This window comes from Dipodomys spectabilis, unplaced genomic scaffold (assembly GCF_019054845.1).
Source record: "Dipodomys spectabilis isolate Male_0828 unplaced genomic scaffold, ASM1905484v1 ptg000039l, whole genome shotgun sequence".
Classification (NCBI taxonomy): Eukaryota; Metazoa; Chordata; class Mammalia; order Rodentia; family Heteromyidae; genus Dipodomys; species Dipodomys spectabilis.
The window spans coordinates 1,097,483-1,119,060 of NW_024870716.1; the positions used below are offsets into that span (position 1 = coordinate 1,097,483).

Here is a 21,578-nt window from a genome sequence, read left to right on the forward strand (position 1 = left end):
AAGAAATTCACTGTCAAGCCGGGCGCTGGTGGCTCACGCCTGTAATCCTAGCTACTCAGGAGGTTGAGATCTGAGGATCGCGGTTCAAAGCCAGCCCAGGCAGGAGAGACCGTGAGACTCCTATCTCCAATAAACCACCAGAAAACCGGAAGTGGCGCTGTAGCTCAAGTGGTAGAGTGCTCGCCTTGAGCTGAAGAGCTGAGGGACAGTGCCCAGGCCCAGAGTTCAAGCCCCACGGCCGACCAAAAAAAAAAAGAAATTCACTGTCAGGTTGCATCTGGCTTTCCTGCAAGTTTATTACAATTCTGATGTTTGGGTAGAAATACAATCCCTAGCCATGTGCCAGAGGCTCATGACTGTAATCATAGCTACTCATGTAATCCTAGCTACTCATGTAATCCTAGCTACTCAGGAGGCTGAGATCTGAGAATCATGGTTCAAGGCCAGCCTAGGCAGGAAAGTCCATGAGACTCTTATCTGCAATTAACCACTAGAAAACCGGAAGTGGTGCTGTGGCTCAAGTGGTAGAGCACTCACCTATACAAAATAACTCTCAAGCTGGGTGCTGGTGGCTCATGCCTGTAATCCTAGCTGCTCAGAAGGCTGAAATCTGAGGACCATAGTTCAAAGCTAGGCAGGGCAAGAAAGTCTGTAAGACTCTTATCTCCAATTAAACACCAAAAGAAAAAAAAAAAAGCTGTAAGTAGAGCTGTGGCTCAAGTGAAGTGGTAGACTACCAGCCTCAATCAAAAGTAAAAAATAAAAAACCTAAGAGACAGCCCTCAGGCCCTGTACAAGTCCAGTACTGGCACAAAAACAAAACAAAACAAAAACACAACTACTGAAAGAATAGAGGACGTTTTGTTCTTCTGGTTTGGCTTTTTTGGGGGGTTGGGGGACAATACAGGATTCTGAACTCGGGACTTCATGATTGCTAGGCAGGCACTCTATTGCTGAACTACACTTCCAGCAAGAATAATTTTTAGATACATAGATTTAAGTGGGGATTACTGCTCTAAAACTATACTGTTTGGAGTGGAGGCAATACTGGGGTTAGAACTCAGTGCCTTGAATTGGCTGGCAGGCTCTTTATCATCTGAACCATTACCCTACCTAAAGTGTTCCCCTGTGCCCCATAGTGCAAGGAATTAAACCCAGGCCTTAATGAAAGGCAAGTGTTCTACAACTAAGCTATATTCCCAAGTTGCTATAGTTATTCTTCAATAAAGAATATATGTAATCTTACCTTTTTGGCTTTGTTTCCTTGACATTGCAGTTTCTTTTCTTCCAAAAAAAAAATACAAAAACAAAAATCTTTTTTCCCCTGGGTTCCAAGAATACTGTTGATTTAGAATTGAGCAACAGAAGTTGTAGTTAATGCAATAAATACAAAATCCTTGTAGTCCAAAATTCTGCTCACTAGCTGTTAATTTCCTTTACTTCTAGATATCAACTTCTTGTCAAGTAGTATTATTACAAACAGTCATGTCATGGGTATTCTGAAAGAAAAAACAGAAAACATTCACTAATATAATAATGAGTATCTGTATGAAATTTACAAGCAACATATACAGGCTTTATTTTGAATTTCTGTATCTAAAACTAGTTTTTGTTTTGTTTTGTTTTTTAAGTACCCTAGAGAAAAGAATAGCTATGGAAAAGCACTATTTTTTTTTTCCCTAGTCCTGGAGCCTGAGTTTGAACTCAAGGCCTGGGCACTGTCCCTTGCCAGTTCTATTTCTATTTATGCAGTACTGAGGAATCAAACCTGGGGCCTTTAAGCATACAAGGCAAGCACTGTACCACTAAGCCACAGTCCCAGGCCCAAGATAAACTATTTTTAAAAAAAGCAAATTGCAAATTCAGAAATTCAAGCCCGGGCTGGGAAGATGGCTCAGTGGTAGAGCGCTTGCCTTGCAGGCCTGAGGCCCTGGGTTCGATTCCTCAGCACCACATAAGCAAAAAGAAAAAAGCCGGAAGTGGCACGGTGGCTCAAGTGGTAGAGAGCTAGCCTTGAGCTGAAGGACAGCACCCAGGTCCAGAGTTCAGGCCCCACAACCCGGACCCAAAAAAAAAAAAGTTCAAGCCCCAGTACTGGCACAAAAAGAGAGAGAGAGAGAGAGAGAGAAGAAAATGGGTGCTGATGGCTCATGCCTGAGCATAAAGCAAGATCCTATCTCAAACATGAGGATAAAGAGCTGGTGGAGTGGCACAAGTGGCATATGCTTGCCTAGAAAGCATGAAGCCAAGTTCAAACCCCAATACCACAAAAAAAAGTATGCCAGTCTAACTTTAAAGTATTATTTAAAACCACATCTATTAACATAGGTACCAGAACCAATTATTTGCTGTTTACTAGCATATTTAACTTACAAATATGTTTTAAATTGTTAGGAATTAGATCATGGGTAGGAAATCTGATGTTTTAGATCTCTTAGAATTGGAATTTCACTTCCACAGACTATAATTATGATTAAGCCCAACTTCTTTTTTGTTTGTTTTGTGCTAGTCCTGGAGCTTGAACTCATGCCCTGGGCACTGCCCTTGAGGTTTTGTTGTTGTTGTTGTTCAAGGCTAGTTGTCTAACACTTATGCAATAGCTCTACTTCTGGCTTTTTGGTGGTTAATTGGAGACAGAATCTCACATACTTTCCTGCCGCGGTTGGCTTCGAACCTTGATCTGGATGTCTCCTAAGTAGCTAGGATTACAAGCATGACCCACTGTACCCAACTTAAGCTCAACTTTTGCAGGGAAACTAAAACTTCATGAGTCAAAAGCTAACTGGCTCCAGCAGGTTAGCAAAAGGCACACTACAAGAAAAACAGCAAGGATGGGGCTGGGAAGGTGGCTCAGTGGTAGAGCACTTGCCTTGCATGCTCGAGGCCCTGAGTTCAATTCCTCAGCACCACATAAGAAAAAAGCCGGAAGTGGCGCTGTGGCTCAAGTGGTAGAGTGCTAGCCTTGAGCTGAAGAGCTGAGGGACAGCGCCTAGGCCCAGAGTTCAGGCCCCACGACCGGACCCAAAAAAAAAAGAAAAACAGCAAGGAGTTCTCAAATCAAGGTAACTTACCTCTAAAATAATTCTTTTCTTCATTCTGAGAGCACTGACAATATTTTGATTGAAGGAGAAAAAGTTTAATTCTCTAAGCCACATCCTAAATTATTTAAGCAGTGGTTTAATTAACCTGTTTTACTTTTTCCTAGACTGTTTTAGCAAGTACCAAGATGAAAAAAATCAAATGCAATTAGTTTTAGAAAAACTTTCAAAGACTATATATTCTGTATATATATGTTTTTCTAAATATTGAGAAATCTAGTCCAGGCACCAATGGCTGAATGCCTGCAATCCTAGCTACTCAGGAGGCTGAAATTGGAGGATCCTGGTTCAAAGCCAGCTCAGGCAGCAAAGTCTGTGAGACTCTTATCTCCAATTAGCCACTCAAAAACCAGAAGTGGCACTGTGGCTCAAAGTGATAAGAGTGCTAGGCTTGAGCAAAAGAGATCAGGGGGGGCTGGGAAGGTGGCTCAGTGGCAGAGCACTTGCCTTGCATGCCTGAGGCCCTTGGGTTCGATTCCCCAGCACCACATAAGCAAAAAGAAAAAAAAGCCAGAAGTGGAGCTGTGGCTCAAGTGGTAGAGCGCTAGCCTTGAGCTGAAGAGCTGAGGGACAGCGCCCAGGCCCAGAGTGCAGGCCCCACGACTGGACCCAAAAAAAAAAAAAAAAAAAAAAGATCAGGGACAGCAACCTGGCCTTGAGTTCAAGCCTCAGGACCAGCAGAAGAGAAAGAAAAGGAAAGAAAGAGAGAAAGAGGGAAAAAGGGAAGGAAGGAAGGCAGGCAGGCAGGCAGGCAAATATCCAAGACTATGCTATAAGAAAAAATATTTTAAATCCAGGCATAGTGACAAATACCTACAGTCCCTGCACTCAAGAGGCAGAGGAAGGATCACAAATTCCAGGTTAGCTTAAGCTATACAATAACTGTCTCAAAAGAAAATTATAATTTAAAGAGCTTTCACATTACTATTTTAGATAGATAACTAAAAGAGAAGGTCAGTGCATAAAAGTCCAGTTAACACTCTAGGTCCTAACAGTAGTAAGTCTTCCAATAAAAAAAAAACAAACTTTTTTTTTTTTTTTGGTCAGTCATGGGCTTGAACTCAAGGCCTGGGTACTATCCCTGAGCTTTTTTCCTCAAAGGTAGCACTCTAGCACTTTAAGCCACAGTGCCACTCTGGTTTTCTGATGGTTAATTGGAGGTAAGAGTTTCATGGACTTTCCCGCCCAGGCAGGAAAGGAGTAGCTAGGATTACTGGTGTGAGCTACCAGAGCATGGCTGAAAAAGATCCTCTTACAAGGAATAAGTTTAGGTCTTTAAAAAAAAAAAAAAAAATGGGGTAGGGGGGACTGGGAGGAGTTTGTGTGTTTTTTAAAAAAAAAAAATCTTAGCCGGGCGCTGGTGGCTCACGCCTGTAATCCTAGCTACTCAGGAGGCTGAGATCTGAGGATCGCGGTTCAAAGCCAGCCCGGGCAGGAGAGACCGTGAGACTCCTATCTCCAATAAACCACCAGAAAACCGGAAGTGGCGCTGTAGCTCAAGTGGTAGAGCGCTCGCCTTGAGCTGAAGAGCTGAGGGACAGCGCCCAGGCCCAGAGTTCAAGCCCCACGACCGACAAAAAAAAAAAAAAAAATCTTATTATACCTCTGGCTTTGAACTTGCTATTAGTCCATATTGGCCTCAGAATGTGAAATTTTCCAGCCTCAGTCTACCAAATGCTGGGATTAAAGGTGTGCATGCATCATCACACCTGGCTTCCCTAAACAAATTTAGGTATTATTCATATCCAAAAAAACCAGGAATATTTGATAGTCCACCTCCTCTCATGAGAGTAAAAACTGTAAATTAACTACATATAATATAGTAGGAAAAATGCTGAATTCCCACCCCTCCCAAAAGGTATTTTTTGGGGGGGGGGGGGGAGGTCCAGTTGTGGGGCCTGAACTCTGGGCCTGGGCGCTGTCCCTCAGCTCTTCAGCTCAAGGCTAGCGCTCTACCACTTGAACCACAGTGCCACTTCCGGCTTTTTTCTTTTTACTTATGTGGTGCTGAGGAACCCAGGGCCTCATGCATGCAAGGGAAGCGCTCTACCACTGAGCCACCTTCCCAGCCCCCAAAAGGTATCTTTTAAGGTGTATATCAATACCATGCTCACTTGTCATTATCACCTAATACCTAATGTGGGGAGATAAACACTTCAATGAACACTTAAAACTTTGCATAAATAAGTTTTGCTCTTGCATTCTAGGACTTGCATTATAGTTTAAAAAATCTATCAAGAATTAGTTGTTTAACCTTGGGCAAGTAATTCAGTAACACAAAAGCAACTAAATTTTGAGAGAGAGGAACTGTAATACCCTGAGAGCAGGAAAATCCATAGAGGCCTGGTTAAAGATGACAAAAGAGTTTTATTAGTTGGTCTGCAACCCTGTACTGGGTTACCTCAGAACTAGGAATAGCTGCAACCTCCAAGGGGGCAAGTTTTTTTTTTCCTTTTTCCTCCTTCCCACAGCCTCTCCTCTCTCCACAGGCCTCTCTGATCTCTGTGGGCCTCTCCAATCTTCATGGGCCTCTTCACTTCTCAGCGGGCCTCTCCGATCTCTGCAGGCCTCTTGGCTCTTCACAGGCCTTTCCACCTCTCCGCTGGCCTCTCTGCTCTGTGCAGGTCTCTCAGCCCTGAGCCTCTGAGCCCTGTGTGGATGTCCCCAGGCCTCTCTTCTAGCTTGGGTCTCCCCTCAGACTGAACTTCCCCAGGCCTCTCTTCTGGCCTGGGTCTCCCCTCAGGCCCGAGAAGTGCCTGGGCACTGCTCTACTCCAGGAGCCGTGTGTCCCTTGGTTCTTTGCCACATCCCTCCTCTCTGATCTCCTCTCTGGAACACCCCCTCCCTATATCCGGTGACCCCCTCCCAAGCCGCCCTGCATCCCAGCAGACTGGAGTGTGTGGTGGTGATGTCAGCCTGGGGGGGGAGGGGGGAGGGTGATTCCCACCCTATAGGCCTCACAGAGTAAAAATAAGAAACTCCAAGGAGTTATAGAAACCCAGGAAATTACACTGAAGAACTCAAACCCCAAAAAAGTATAAAGAAAAAGTAGTAAGAGGCTGGGAATGTAGTTGAGTGATAGAATGCTTGCCTAGCATGCATGAAGCCTGGGGTTCGATTCCTTACTACCACATAAACAGAAAAGGCCAGGAGTGGTGCCGTGGCTCTCAAGTGGTAGAGTGTTAGCCTTGAGCACAGAAAGGCTCAGGAATAGCACCTAGGCCCTGAGTTCAAGCTCCAGGATTGGCAAAAAAAAAAAAAGTGAGAAGCTAGTTGCTGGACACTGGTGGCTCATGCCTGTAATCCTAGCTACTCTGGAGGCTGAGATCTGAGGATCACAATTCAAAGTCAGTATGGGCAGGAAAGTCAATAAAATTCATCTCCAATTAACCACAAGAAAACCAGAAATAGTGCTGTAGCTCAAGTGGTAACACACTCACTACCTTGAGCACAAAAGCTCAAGGGACAGTTCTTAGGCCCTGAGTTCAAGCCCTATGACTGACAAAAAATGGAAAGAGAGACAGAAAGACAAAAAGACAAAAAGACAGAAGGAAGGAAGGAAGGAAGGAAGGAAGGAAGGAAGGAAGGAAGGAAGGAAGGAAGGAAGAAGAGAAGAGAAGAGAAGAGAAGAGAAGAGAAGAGAAGAGAAGAGAAGAGAAGAGAAGAGAAGAGAAGGGAGGAGAAAGTAGTAAGAAATCTGGAACTTACATCTAGTTCTCCTGGCTATGGGCAGGGAATCAGGAAAACAGAACAGCAACACTAGATAAAATTAGTGTTAACAAAGGATTACCAAATTTAGCTTCAGGAAAAATAGACAACCCATAAACCTTACTACTAGACCAGGAATTGGGAGATGGAAACTAATCTATTGTGAGCAGCTTGATTTTGAGAACTAATGGTGCCTGGTATCCCAGTGTGTGACAGAGTATTGCCGTTTTGAAAATGTTTCTCTGGCAGTTCAGGGACAAAAAACAATCATAACTTTACAATACAGAGGACCTTTTGCTACAGAACTTAACAGCCAGAAAGTCAGAGGCTACAAGAGCCTGGTGGGCTGGGAAAGAGAGAATTAGGAATACCTGCTGAACCAGAAACTACAGGCAACTGAGGATGACTGAAGGTCCCTCAGCAAAAAAGTGTTGTGGCCTGCCCAGAAACACAGCACACAAGCGGAACATGCTGCCAACCTATAGCAGCTCAAAAAAGTCCAGTATAGCCAGCTTTAGATAGTGGCAGCCACACCATACCAAATAGCTTTGGGACTCCCTGATGAACCAAACAAAGTCATCATGAGCCATCACATAACCTGTACTCTGAAGCCCTTGCCCCAAGCAAGCTCTTCTTCATGCTCTGACCTTTTGCAACCTGCAGATAAGTCTATACATAAATATATACATAGACATACAAAAATAATGGAAAATTCCTAATTGTTGTATATAAGTCTGTTTCTCTTTATTCCTATATTGACGCAAGTTGGTTTTATCAGTCATGGGGCTTGAACTCTGGGCCTGGGTGCTATTCATCAGCTTTTCAGCTCCAGGCAAGTGCTCTACCTCTTGAGCCACTGTGCCACTTCCGATTTTCTGATGATTAATTGGAGATAAGAGTCTCATGGAACTTTCCTGTCCAGGCTGGCTTTGAACCCTGATCCTCAGATCTCAGCCTCCTGAGGTGTGAGCCACCGCCACCCAGCACACAAGTTGTTTTGAGTGTTGTATTTGTTTAACTGTATGGTTCTTTTCTGTAAATCAGATAAAGACCATTTAGTCTTTACTTTTACAGATTTTAGCATAGACTTATTAATCTGGTCATTTCTTTCTCTCTATTTAATTGGAAACCTTTTTCCTTTTTGTGGGGCTGGAACTCTGGGCCTGGGTGCTGTCCCTCAGCTCTTCAGCTCAAGGCAAGTGCACTACCACTTGAGCCATAGCACCACTTCCCAGTTTTCTGGTGGTTTACTGGAGATAAGAGTCTCAGGACTTTCCTGCCCAGGCTGGCTTTGAACCTTGATCCTCAGATCTCAGCCTCCTGAGTAGTTAGGATTACAGGCGTGAGCCACTGGCGCCTGGTGAAACCATTATATTGAAAATGCACTCTTTTAAGTTCTCTCTCTCTCTCTCTCTCTCTCTCTCTCTCTCTCGCTCGCTCTCTTTTTTTTTTTTTTTTTGTCAGTTGTGGGGCCTGAACTCTGGGCCTGGGCACTGTCCCTCAGCTCTTCAGCTCAAGGCTAGCGCTCTACCACTTGAGCCACAGAGCCACCTCCTGCTTTTTCTGCTTATGTGGTTCTGGGGAATCGAACCCAGGGGCCTCATGCATACAATGCAAGCACTCTACCACTGAGCTACCTTCCCAGCCCTTAAGTTTTCTCTTTTGTATCATAGTTTCTTCTCCCTTGAATAGCTCCTCCCCATCAATACCTTCCTTAAATCTACAAGTAGAATTCTTTTCTTGTACTATCTCTTGCCACTGCCCTCCTACCCCTAAATCTTCAGAACCTAAACACATCTGGTAATTAAAACTACCTGAACATCATTTATTCTTTCATTTTTTTGCTTTTTGTTTGTATTTCTTTGTATGTTTTCCTCTCCTTTTTCCCCTCTTTTCTACTTTATCACTGGTGTTCTCTGTTTTTTGTTTTTTTAATATGTTAGTATGTATATACCTACTCATTTTTCCTTACGTCATCTCCACTGCTATGTAACCCAATAACCATTTTTTCCCCTGCTTACCTTATTCCACCTTCCCATTAACTTCTCCACAAAGCTTAGATTACCTACCTCCCCCTTTTTACCTTATATCACCAAATACCTAGTATTATTCCTATAGGACTACCCTCTCTATCTCCTTCCTACTACCACTCTGGTTAAGGAAAGTCTTCCTAGAAAATGAAGATACACCTAGGTTCCTATATCCGAAAAGACTGAAGCAGCAGCAATGACTTGTCTACATTATAACAACACAAACAAGGCTGATTAATGCTGGAAGAAGCTTTCTTCACTCACTGTGAGTCTAGAAGAGTCCAACAGACAGTGTCTCAAGCACTGAAATTGACTATCAATACCTTCTTCCGAATCCATACAACACTACTCAGCCATCACCTCATTTCAATAAAGCTTCAAGAAATCACCAACTAAGAGTATACATGAGATGAAATCTCCACTAATAATGGACCTAGGTGTATAAATGCAACGAAAGATTACAAAACTCATGAATAAACAAGGAAACATTCTCCCTCAAAAACCATCAAAGCCACAACGAAGGTATTAAGTGAGAGTGAAGAGGAAGAAACACCAATGAGCTCAATAAAACTGTGAAGAATGACTAATAAAGTAACAGACGTTTTTAAAAAACTAGACAAATTGCAAGCAAATTCAAACAAACAAGAGATCAACCAAATATCAAGAGAATACAAACAGCTGAAAGAAGGCAATGCAAGATAGGAGAAAGGAATTCAGCCAGCCATTGGTGGCTCACACCTGTAATCCCAACTACTCAAGAGGCTGAAATCTGAGGATTGTGGTTCAAAGCCAGCCTGGACAGGAAATTCCATGAAGACTCTTATCCAATTAATTACAGAAAAATATGGAAGTGGGCTTATGTTGTAGAGTACTCACTTTGAGCAAAAGGTGCTCAGGGACAGTACCATAAGCCCAGAGTTCAAGCCCAGGACTGACAAAACAAAAACAAAAACGAAAATCCCAGTAAGAAAGTCTGTAAGACTTTTTTTTTTTTTTGCCGGTTGTGGGGCCTGAACTCTGGGCCTGGGTGCTCTCCTTCAGCTCAAGGCTGTTTCCCTACCACTTGAGCCACAGTGCCACTTCTGGCTTTTTTCTGCTTATGTGGTGCTAAGGTATTGAACTCAGGGCCTCATGCATACAAGGCAAGCACTAGACCACTAAGCCACCTTTCCAGACCCTGTGAGACTCTTATCTCCAATTAACTACCAGAAAACTGGAAATGGAGCTGTGCCTTAAATCGGTAGAGCCCTAGCCTTGACTAAAGAGATGAGGGACAGTGCCGAGGCTCTGAGTTCAAACCCCACAACTGACACAAAAAAAAAGGGGGGGGAAGGGCCTGGGAAGTTGACTAAGTGGTAGAGTGCTTGCCTTGCATGCATGAGGCCCTGGGTTCGATTCCTCAGCACCATATAAGAAAAAAGAAAAAAGCCGGAAGTGGCGCTGTGGCTCAAGTGGTAGAGTGCTAGCCTTGAGCTGAAGAGCTGAGGGACAGCGCCCAGGCCCAGAGTTCCGGCCTCACGACCGGACCCCCCCCCAAAAAGGGGGGGGGGGGATTCAATCAAAAGATGGAAACAGTTTAAATAAATAAATAAATAAATAAGCAAGTTAACAAACAAATCCCACCAAACTGAAATCCGGAAATGAAGAGTTCTATTGCCCGAAGAAAAAATTTAATCAGGCCGAGTGCTGGTGGCTCATGCCTATAATCCTAGCTGTTTGGGTGGCTGAGATCTGAGGATTGCAATTTGAAGCCAGCCTGAGCAAGAAAGTCAGTGAGACTCATCTCCAATTAACAGAAAACTGGAAGTGGCACTGACTCAGAATGGTAGAGTACTAGCCTTGAGCGTAAAAACTAGGGATAGCACTGAGGCCCTGAGAGCCAGCCTAGACAGGGAAGTCTGTAAGACTCCCTATCTTCAATTAACTACCAAAAACAGCTAGACGTGGAGCTGCAACTCAAAATACACTGTACACATAAATGGACACGTTAAACTCTCTTGTGCTAGCCCTGAGCAAAAAGGTTAAGGGATAGCAGACAAACCTAGTTCAAGCCCCAGGACTAGCACACACACAAAAAATGATTTTTGGTAATAGAACATAAGAAGTTAAACACAAGATATGAGACATTGCAAAAAAACATTGAAAAAACAATTAGAAGATACCAAAGTGACTTACAAAACCTCTCCTACTGTGAAAAGATCAGACTTACTTAAAATGGAGATAGATGAGGAACAAGTAATAAAAACTAAAGGTAATGAAAACCTATCCAACAAAATAATGACTTATGAATAATAATACAACCTTAAGAAAGAGGTATCATCTGAGTGACATAGGCTTACAGAACTCCCAATAGCTAAGAACACAGACAAAACACTCCCATATACCTTATAGCAAAAACACCAAATATATAAGATACTGAAAACTGCAAAAGAGGCAAGTAACTTACAATGGTGAGCCTATTTAAATAACAGCAGATTTCTCAACATGCACATTAAATGCAAGGAGGACATGAAAAGATATAATTTAGGTCCTGAGAGACAACTGTCAACCTAGAATAGACTACTGTATCCAAAGAAGCTATCCTTCAGAAATGATAGAGAAATAATCAGAGCTAAAGAAATTCATGACCACTAAGTCAGCACTGCAAAAGACTTAGGGGAAAATGCGACATATATATGTGTATATATATATACACATATATATGTATATATTCATTTTATTCAGCCATCAGCGAGAATAAAATTATGTCTTTTGCAAGGAAAAGGATGGATCTGAAAAGCATCATTCTGAGTGAAGTCAGGCCCAGAAAGACAAAGGGAGCATGTTTTCTTTCATATATGGATACTAGACCCAAAAAATAACCTCCCAAATAAACATACACAGGGGCACATGCATATAAACATGGCCAGTCTTACTAAATTATAGTACATGCAAAAACTCCATGATGTAAACCTTTGAATAATGAACAGCTTAGCAAAGTAAATCATCAAGAAGCTGAAATATTTTTTTAGTAGATTAGTATGAGCTGGTGATTAATGGAAAGGGAAAGGCAACAGTGGGCAAAACTGTCATTACTCAATGTACATATGTGAAAAACTGGCAAACTTGATGTGCTGGTAGCAGAAAGGTTAACTGGGAGGAGGAGAATGATGGAAGGAGTGAGTGATCAAGATGTGCTGTATACATAAATGGACATGCTAAATTGTAAACCCTTTGGCCACCCACTTGTAGGTAAAAAAATAAATTAAGAAAAGAAAAAAAAAAGCTGAGCACCATGGCTCACATGTGTAATCCTAGCTACTCAGGAGCTGAGATCTGAGGATTGAATTTAAAAGCCAGACTGGGCAGGAAAATCTGTGAGACTATTATCTCTAATTAACCACCAAAAAAGATGAAGGGGAAGAGTGGTTCAAGTTATATAGTATAACCTTGAGCAGTACCTAGGCCTTGTGTTCAAGCCCAGGACTGTTGCACACTCATGCCTACACAAACACACACACATGATAAACAAACAAACAAAAAAACACCGTATATTGTATAGACCAGTAAGATATGACAAAACATCAAGTCTAGGAAATGGTTCCCTTAGTTCTGTTGCTTTAACTTCCACACTCATTCCCTATTAGCTATAAACAAGTTTCACTGATCTCATCAAATGTAAGTCTCTCATGATGAGATCTTCACACAGAAGGTTCATTCACATGTGTATGGGCTACAAGGACAATTTTCTATAAAAATGTACAAAGATAACCAAACAATTTTTTTTGGGGTCCGGTCATGGGGCCTGAACTCTGGGCCTGGGCGCTGTCCTTCAGCTCTTCAGCTCAAGGCTAGCGCTCTACCACTTGAGCCACAGCGCCACTTCCGGCTTTTTTCTTTTTTCTTATGTGGTGCTGAGGAATCGAACCCAGGGCCTCATGCATGCAAGGCAAGCGCTCTACCACTGAGCCACCTTCCCAGCCCCCCTTTTTTTTGTTTTTATTTGCCAGTCCTGGGCCTTGAACTCAGGGCCTGGGCTCTGTCTGAGCCTCTTTGTACTCAAGCCTAATGCTCTAACACATTGAGTCACAGTGCCACTTCTGTCTTTTTCTGAGTAGTTTACTGGAGATCAGAGTCTCATGGGCTGTTCTGCAGGGGCTAGCTCTGAACCACAATCCTCAGATCTCAGCCACCTGAGTAGTTAGGATTACAGGCATGAGCCACCAGTGCCCAGCATGTTGCACAGTTTAAATCAAAGTTACTATAGACCAGGAAGAACCAGCTGTGGACTAACCATATTGACAAGCTATAATCAGGCACCAGTGGGTAATTTGGGAAAAAGTACTACTCTACTAGTTCAGTAGCAAGTCAATTACAACTGAACAGACCAATGTATTCAAAACAGAAGATACTTCAGGCTTTACAAATTGATCTTTTCAGTACTATCCAGGTAACAGGAAGTAGTATCTTGGCAGCATCTCCAAGTATAGAAGACACATTCACTTAACTATCCTGACTCATCCACATCATATAAGCGTTTTATCAAACCTTTCTCCTCAGTCCCAAAAGACTTTAGTCTATCCCAAAGAAAACACACACACACACACACACACACACACACACACACAAAATTTATACAAAAGTTCTCCTTTGTGATTTACAGCTACCAAAAATTACTTACTTATGGGCTGGGAAGGTGGCTCAGTGGTAGAGCACTTGCCTTGCATGCATGAGGCCCTGAGTTCGATTCCTCAGCACCACATAAGCTAAAATAAAAAAGCCGGAAGTGGAGCTGTGGCTCAAGTGGTAGAGCCCTAGCCTTGAGCTGAAGAGCTGAGGGACAGCGCCCAAGCCCAGAGTTCAGGCTCCAGACCGGACCAAAAAAAAAAAAAAAAAAAGAAAGTGTGGAGGCCTTGAGTTCAAGATATGGTGCCAGCACAAAAAATAAAACAAAATGTAAAAAGCCCTAGATTCAGCGGGGCACCGGTGTCCCATGCCTGGAATCCTAGCTACTCAGGAGGCTGAGATAAGAGGATCAAGGTTCAAAGCCAGCCCAGGTAGGAAAGCCCGTGAGACTCTTATCTCCAATAAACCACCAGAAAACTGGAAATGGCACTGTGGCTCAAGTGGTAGAGTGCTTGCTTTGAGCTGAAGAGCTGAGGGGCAGTGCCCAAGCCCAGAGTTCAAGCCCCATGACCGACAGAAAAAAATTTTTTTAAAAAAGCCCTAGATTCCAACCACTGGAAATGCTTTGTAATACTTTTTTTTTTTTTTTTGGGGGGGGGGAGTACAAGGGATTTTAATTCAGGACCTTATGTTTACCAGGCTGGTGTAACACAACTGATAGACATCTCCAGCTGTTTTTCATACATTATTTTCAGGATAGGATCTCACTTCCCTCCCCAGCAAGCATCTGAGCCATGAGCTGACTTTTGTGGTTGTGTTTGTGTATGAGAGACATGGGGCTCAACTGAGGGCCTGAACATTGTCCATGAGCTCTTTTGCTCAAGGATCATCCGCTACCATTTTGAGCCAGAGCGCCACTTCCAGTTTTCTAGTGGTTAATTAGAGATAAGTCTCACGGACTTTCCTGCACAGGCTGGCTTTGAACTATGATTCTTAGATTTCAGCCTCCCGAGTTGCTAGGATTACAGGGTGAGCCACCAGCAGATATAAAATGACCATTTTAAAGTAACCAAACTTCCTAAAACATTAAGTACAGAATTATCATGTCATCTATCAATATTCCTTCTGCATATCTAATTGTAAAAACCGAAAACAATGTAAGATATTTGCATATGTACTCAGCTGCATTATTCACAATGCCAAAATGTGGAAGTACCTAATGTCTACTATGGACGAATATATAAAATGTGGTGGAGCCATTCACTCCTGGTAGTGTGTTCTTATAGTCCTAAAAGGATTACTTCAGCCCACATACTCAAGGCCAGATTAAGTGACATTACTAGACTGTTTCAAATAAGTATAAATACAAAGAATACTTCTGGGTGCTAGTGGCTCATGCCTATAATCTTATCTACTCAGGAGGCTGAGATCTGAGGATCATGGTTAGAAGCTAGCTGGGGCAGGAAAGTCTAAGAGACTTCTTTTTTTAGTCACAGGACTTGAATTCAAGACTTGAGTGTTGTCCCTGAGCTCTTTTGCTCAAGGATAGCCCTCTACCACTTTGCACCACAGCACTACTTACGGTTTTTGAGTGTTTAATTGGAGATAAGAGTCTCATGGGGACTTTTTGCCTGGGCTGACTTAGAACTGTGATACTCAGATTTCAGCCTCCTCATAGCTAAGATTATAGGCATAAGCCACAAGTGCCCAGCGATTATGAGACTCTTATGTCCAAGTAACCACCAAAAACCTGGAAGTGGAGCTATAGCTCAAGTAGCAAGAGCAACATCCTTGAACAAAAAAAAGCTTACAGGACAGCACCCAGACTTGAGTTCAAGCCCTAATACTAACACAAGAGAAAAAATATTTTAATAATATATTTAGCCTTAAAGAGAAATTCAGCTGAGTGCCAGAGGCTCCTGGGGTGGAATACCAGTACAGCAAGCAAGCTAAGGAAACAAAAGGTTCTCAGTTCAAACCCTGGGTCTTGAGGGAAAAAAATTAAACAGGGAGGGTGAAGTGAGGGAGGGAAGGAAAGTCTGACACATGCTACAGTATGAATCAACTAGGCCAAACAAAAAAGGGTAAACACTGGGTTTTTGGTACAGTTGGCTACTCCTAGCTACTCAGGAGGCTAAGAGCTGAGGATTGCAGTCTGAAGCCAACTTGGGCAGGTAAGCCCATCAGACTCTGGTCTCCAGTTAACTACCAGAAAACTGGAAATGGCACTGTGGTGCAAAGTGGTAGAGCCCTAGCCTTGAGCAAAAAGAGCTCAGGGACAGCACCTAGGCTCAAAGTTCAAGCCCCACAACTAACCAAAAAAAAAAAGGCAATAACAATGACCAAAGTTTTGTGGCAAAGCATATCAAGCAAATTGGTAACACCTGTAATTCTCTACTTAGGAGGCTGAGATCAGAAGACCACAGTTAGAAGTCAGCTTAGACCTAAGCGTTCAAGAGATTCTATCTCAACAAACAGCTGGACAAAGTAACCTAGCTTATATAGGCACAGTGGCACACACCTGTCAACACAAATAAGAGGATTATAGTGGGTGCTAGCCTGCCATACAGAAGACTGATAAGAGTGGTAAAGAGAAACTGGTAGAGTGGCTCACATGGTAAACAGGCTACCTAGCAAGTACAAAGCCCTAAGTTCAAATCTCAGTACTACTAAAAACAAAGTGGTAAGAGTTTGTAGACATGCTTCATTGTTCTCCTCCAGTTTAGAAGACTTACCCAGAAAGTCAAGACCTCAAGACTAGGGTGGTTTAAGTGACAGAATGCTTGTGCCTTAGCAAGCACAAAGACCCTCAGTTTAAACCCCACTAAAAGAGGGAGGTGAAACCTCAGTTTAGAAGAGATGGACATGCCATTTTCTTTTTGTTTGTTTGTTGTTGTTGTTGTCAGTAGTGGGACTTGAACTCTGGGCTTGGGCACTGTCCCTCAGCTCTTCAGCTCAAGGCGAGCACTCTACCACTTGAGCCACAGTGCCACTTCCAGTTTTCTAGTGGTTTATTGGAGATAAGTCTCTCAGAGTTTCCTGCTCGGGCTGGCTTTGAACCTGGATCCTCAGATCTCAGCCTCCTGAATAGCTAGGATTGGATTACAGGCATGAGCCTCTGGCCCCCGGCTGGACATGCCATTTTCATGTTGCTTCTGAAATACACCAAGCAACTAAGGAAGCTGAACTATATTCTACAAGAGGTCATTTGGTCATACAATGAATGAATTCTTCCTTCCCCACAAATAAATAAATACAAGCTTTTCCTTCCAGTTTCCAATAAAAGCAACAAGACTGATATAATCAGGTTTGCTTCAAAAAGAGAAAGGAGGATCAAAAAAAGAGTGACTTTTAATTCCTAGCTTTTGTATGATGGCTCTACATTAAAAAAAAACTGCAATCAGAAATTTTTAATACCATATTCAAATTTTCATCTTGTCATTATTAAGTGACTCAGCATGTACCCAGGTTCCAGTGGCTCATGCCTTTACTCCTACTCAGAAGGCTAAGATCTGAGGATCTCAGTTTAAAGCCATAATGGACAGGAAAGATGCACAGTCTTATCTCCTATTAACCACTAAAAAAAGCAGGGGTTTTTTTTGAGCTGTGGCTCAGGCGATAGAGCAGTAGGCCTTGAGTGGAAAAATGCTGAGGGATAACACCCAGGTCCTGAGTTCATGCCTCAGTACAGGCACCAAAAAACAAAAGGTACCCTGTGTATTAATGAACTTTTCTGAGCCTTATCTGAAAAATGGTGTTAATACAACCATCTTTTAAGTATATATATGTTCATCCGTACATCTCTCTCTCTCTCTCTCTCTCTCACACACACACACACACACACACACACACACACACACACACACACACACACACACCAGTAACTAGGGATATATAAACTTCAACAAATGAAAATTCCTCCTTCCCTGCTATTTACTAGCATCTAATCAGCCTAATCGGCCTCCAGGGGCTATGCTGATGTTTTGGCCAGTAACTTTTGGCTACTTCCCCAGGCCCCAGCTGTTTCTCTTGGTTCTGTTCTCTTCATTCTGGGTTTCTAAGAGGATCCTGTCTATATTTAGAGATAATGCCAGTATCAATTGTAGGCTCAACAGGTGCTTGGAGAACACCTGAGCACTGAGCAGTTTTCAACTGTTTTCCAGAGTTAATTGGTTTTGACTATGCTATTGGTTGTCTTGACTTCTACAGGAGTGCCACATATGCACAGTACTTCAGTAGTACACTAAACAGAAAATTACTCATAATCACAATACATCCTACAGCAAAAAGATTTTTTAACCATATTATCAGAAGCTATGTAAATCTCAGAATAAATTTTCTATAAACTCTAGATTAGGCCACTAACCCAATCTAAACAAAATCACTGTGTTCCTATCAGCCCCTAGTTTCAACCAGTTCTCAGTGCTTTACCACAACCAAGATAAGAGTGGAATAGAAAACAATCAGGCAGTGCAGATTTAAAGAAGGCATCCAATAGAACTAGTTCTGGTCAGTCTAGTTATTCACTACCTTTGTGACCTTAGTAAATTATTTAACTTCTGCATTTAATTTAAGGATTTAAGGATTAAATTAAATGAGATAATGCATGCAAAAAAAAACACAAAAAATACTTTGCATAGCCCACTGAAAGGTCAATAAAGAGCCACATCACTAAGAGCACTCCCTTGTTTGATTTTCATAACATATAAGGAAACTACAATTTAGATTATGATTTTTGGATCTTTATAAAGTAATCTAATGCTACCAAGGGAGACACAGCTGAGAAATAGAAACTAATGAATGCCCAGAAATCTTAGATGATTCAGCAAAACTTAATGCCCAACAAATAAAAAGCTTAATATGGACATGTAGGCAACATGGTAACAACAATTTCAAAATCAGCACTCTTCTATTTAGCATCATCTCAAATTTGGTCTGGAAGTCCAAATATTAAGACAATACAAAGATCATAATCCCAGAAATATTTTCTCACATTATTCCTAAATCACCTTAATTTAAACTGAAAGGTTTAAGGTAGACTGATAATTTGAAGTCACCATCAAGAAAACAATTTCTGGGCTGAGAAAGTGGCTCAGTGGTAGAGCGCTTGCCTTGTATGCATGAGACCCTGGGTTCCATTCCTCAGCACCACATAAGCAAAAAGAAAAAAGCCAGAAGTAGCACTGTGGCTCAAGTGGTAGAGCACTAGCCTTGAGCTCAAGAGCTGAGGGACAGTGCCCAGGCCCAGAGTTCAGGCCCCACGACTGGACCCAAAAAAGAAAAAAAAAAAAACAAAGTCTTAAAGTAAAACTCTCTCTTCCAGTGTCAGATAGTACAGGGACATTTCTCAGTGAGAAATTGCAATTCTGACCAAGTACAGATAACTTAAGTTTATATCATGGCTCTTCATAACCTTTTAGTCCAGAAGGAAACAAAAAAGCCCTGGGTGCTTCCCCTACTCCCAAGACATCCTGAACTCTGAATTATCACCGGCTTAACTCAAAGCAAGATATTTATTGGTTATTCTAGACTCTCCTCTTCATTAAGCGCAGGTATATTGTATGCAGTAACTGCTGAGGATTTGAGAAGGTATGCTTTATCAATAGAATGAAATACATAATAAAATTATTAAATGAATGGTGGTTTCCACTCCTTAGCAAAGGGCCAAAACTTATGGCAAAACCCACTACCTTTATTTAAAAAAAAAAAATTCCAATCATCTTGAATGAATTAGGAGAAAGACATAGTGCAGACTTACCTACTCTACACCACTGGACTTACCCTGTAATTCAAGCCCAAACCGTAAGTGTTGTACTTCTGTGCCTCTCTCTGCTTTATTTCCAACTCGTTTTCCTTTTCGATGCTAAGAAAGCTTGTCTATCTCTTTTTATCTTCAAAATCCCATTAGGACCCTGAAATCCTAAGGACCTCTGACACCCACTCAAATGACCTTTTCAATCCTCATTTCATTGTACTTTTACGTCCCAAACAACCCATCCCTTCCATTCTTTCTCGATCTTGCGCGTTATTTCTTAAAAATCCACTCCCCCTCCCCCCCCTCCCCACGCTTACACCGGAGTCCCCCTCTCGCCATTGTTTCCCGGGCCTATCCCTCAGCGCAAACTCCCCAACTCGGGCCCGCGAGCCTCGCTCGCCCCCAGGAAACCCCCCACAGACCCTCGACCTTCGGAGCGCTCCGGGTCTCCCAGGGCTCGCGTCCGACCCTCCTCTCCAACACGCCCGTGGCCCCCGCTCCCTCATCCTCTCCCCTCCCTCGACCCGTCCTCCACCTCAGCGCCCCCCTCCAGCCCCGCCAGCCCCATTCACCCGGCATCCTCCTCAACCTCACCTAGCTCCGGGTCCCCCGCAGTCGGCGTGTCCCTCCAGTTCCCGGCTCAGCGCCTCGAACTCTCTCGGGGTCTGAGAAAAGGAGAAGCAGATTCTCCGCCTTCTCTTCTGGAGCCTCCGTCGTCGACGTCGTCGCCGCCGCCGCCGCTGCTGCTGCTACCGCCGCTGCTACCGCCGCCGCTGCCGCGCTCCTCCCCCAGTTCTCCCAGAGCCGGACGCCGCCCCGCCCCCACCGCCACCTTCCTCACTTCCCTCGGCCGCGGGGTGGCGGGCTGAGGAAGAATCACCGCCCCCGTCTCCCCTCGCCCGACGCGGGAGTGCCTGGCCGATCCACGCCGGACGCTCGCTCCGGCTCGCCCTGCTTGCCCCGCCCCGGAGCCTCCTCGGGAGCGCGCGCGCCAGCCATCCAGCCAGGCGCGTACGGCGCGCACTCGCGCGGGCGTGAACCTGATTGGCCGAGCTCCAGGCGGTCGCAGCCAACGGGCGCGCGAACGAAGCCCGAGCCTCGGGCGACCCGTGCGTCGACCCTTTTGCAGTGGAGTGGCATCTTGGCGGAGGCGGGCTTCTAGGTTGACCTTCGTGTTACGGCTCCTCTGGGGGGGGGGGGGGGGGGCTCCGTCTGTCACGGCACTCGTCACTACCCTGGGCTTGAAGAAGTCTTAGAAAGGAACGGGTGAGACTCGAACTCAGGTCAGCGTGCAAGACAGCCCAAACCTGACGGCGGGAAGGTGAAGTGGGGGATTAACACTCGGCGGGACTGGAGGACCGAACGAGAACTGCCGGAAAGAACCGAAACTTCCTGAAGATGGCCGAAGGCTCGCGTTGGCAAACCTCGCGCACAGCCTTTTGCTATAAGTCCGAGCCCGGGACCTCTTCTGCGATCGCTCTAGAGTCGGTCCGGAAGACTTTAGGTTCCTGGCTACTAAACATCCTTGAAGCCATTCCGGAGCCACCGACTTCGGGAAACTGGAGATCCAGACCAGGCGGCCACCAGGCCTCCCGGGAATGAATACAGGAAGTGGTGAGGGTTGGGGGAGAGGATGCACACACAGCCCAGCCCAGGATTACCTTGGGTTTGAACTTCAGGGATCTGCCCTGGCTGTGTTCTCCAGACACGCGACTCAAGTCGTTTTCTGTGACAGGTTTCAGATCTGCCCAGCTGTCCTCTATCCCTCAGGAATGCTTTCTGTTGAATCTTTCTATTAAATACCCCCACTCCCACCCCGCTTCCGTCTAGCCCGGCGCTAGCTACCCCAGAGGCTGAACCTGAGGATCGTGGTTCTCAGCCAGCCTGAGCAGGAAAGCCCCTGAGATTCAAAAAGGGGCTCTGAACGTGCTCCCCTAAGACTAAGACTTACATATGTATAGCTGGACACCACAGATATCCCCCATAGTTTTGGTTTCCACAAGTCTGTCGTTTCAATCACAGTGCATGTAAATTGACTAGGATGGTACATACATATCAAGTCATCCTTGTAGTTTTTTGTTTGGGAGGATTTTTGTGGTTGTGTGTGTTTGTGTGTTGTTCGAGGTTTTTTTTTGGAGGGGGTGTTTTTTGTATTGTTTTGATTGTGTGTGTGTCAGTCTGTCTTGGGCTTGAATTTACAGCTCTGCTTCCAGCTTTTTTTTGCGGGGGGGGGCGTTGGTTGTGGGTCCCTCAGTTCTTCAGCTCAAGGCCAGCACTCTACCATGTGAGCAACATCACCACTTCCGGTTTTCCGAGTGGTTTATTGGAAATAAAGAGTCTCACGGAGTTTCCTGCCTGGACAGACTGAACGGCTATCCTCAG

General features: G+C 44.0%; 1 protein-coding gene across 1 annotated transcript in view; it reads right to left on the reverse strand.

Moving 5' to 3' along the window:
• The window catches only part of Spats2 (spermatogenesis associated serine rich 2), a 64,183-nt gene extending 44,097 nt beyond the window's left edge, over window positions 1-20,086 (reverse strand). The window contains exons 1-2 of the mRNA XM_042677714.1: window positions 19,791-20,086; window positions 1,247-1,499 (exon numbers count right to left, since the gene is read on the reverse strand). Of these exons, the coding sequence (XP_042533648.1) occupies window positions 1,247-1,271 (25 nt within the window). The 5' untranslated portion in view covers window positions 1,272-1,499; window positions 19,791-20,086. The remainder of the gene's footprint in view (window positions 1-1,246; window positions 1,500-19,790) is intronic.
• Window positions 20,087-21,578: the final 1,492 nt, after the last annotated feature.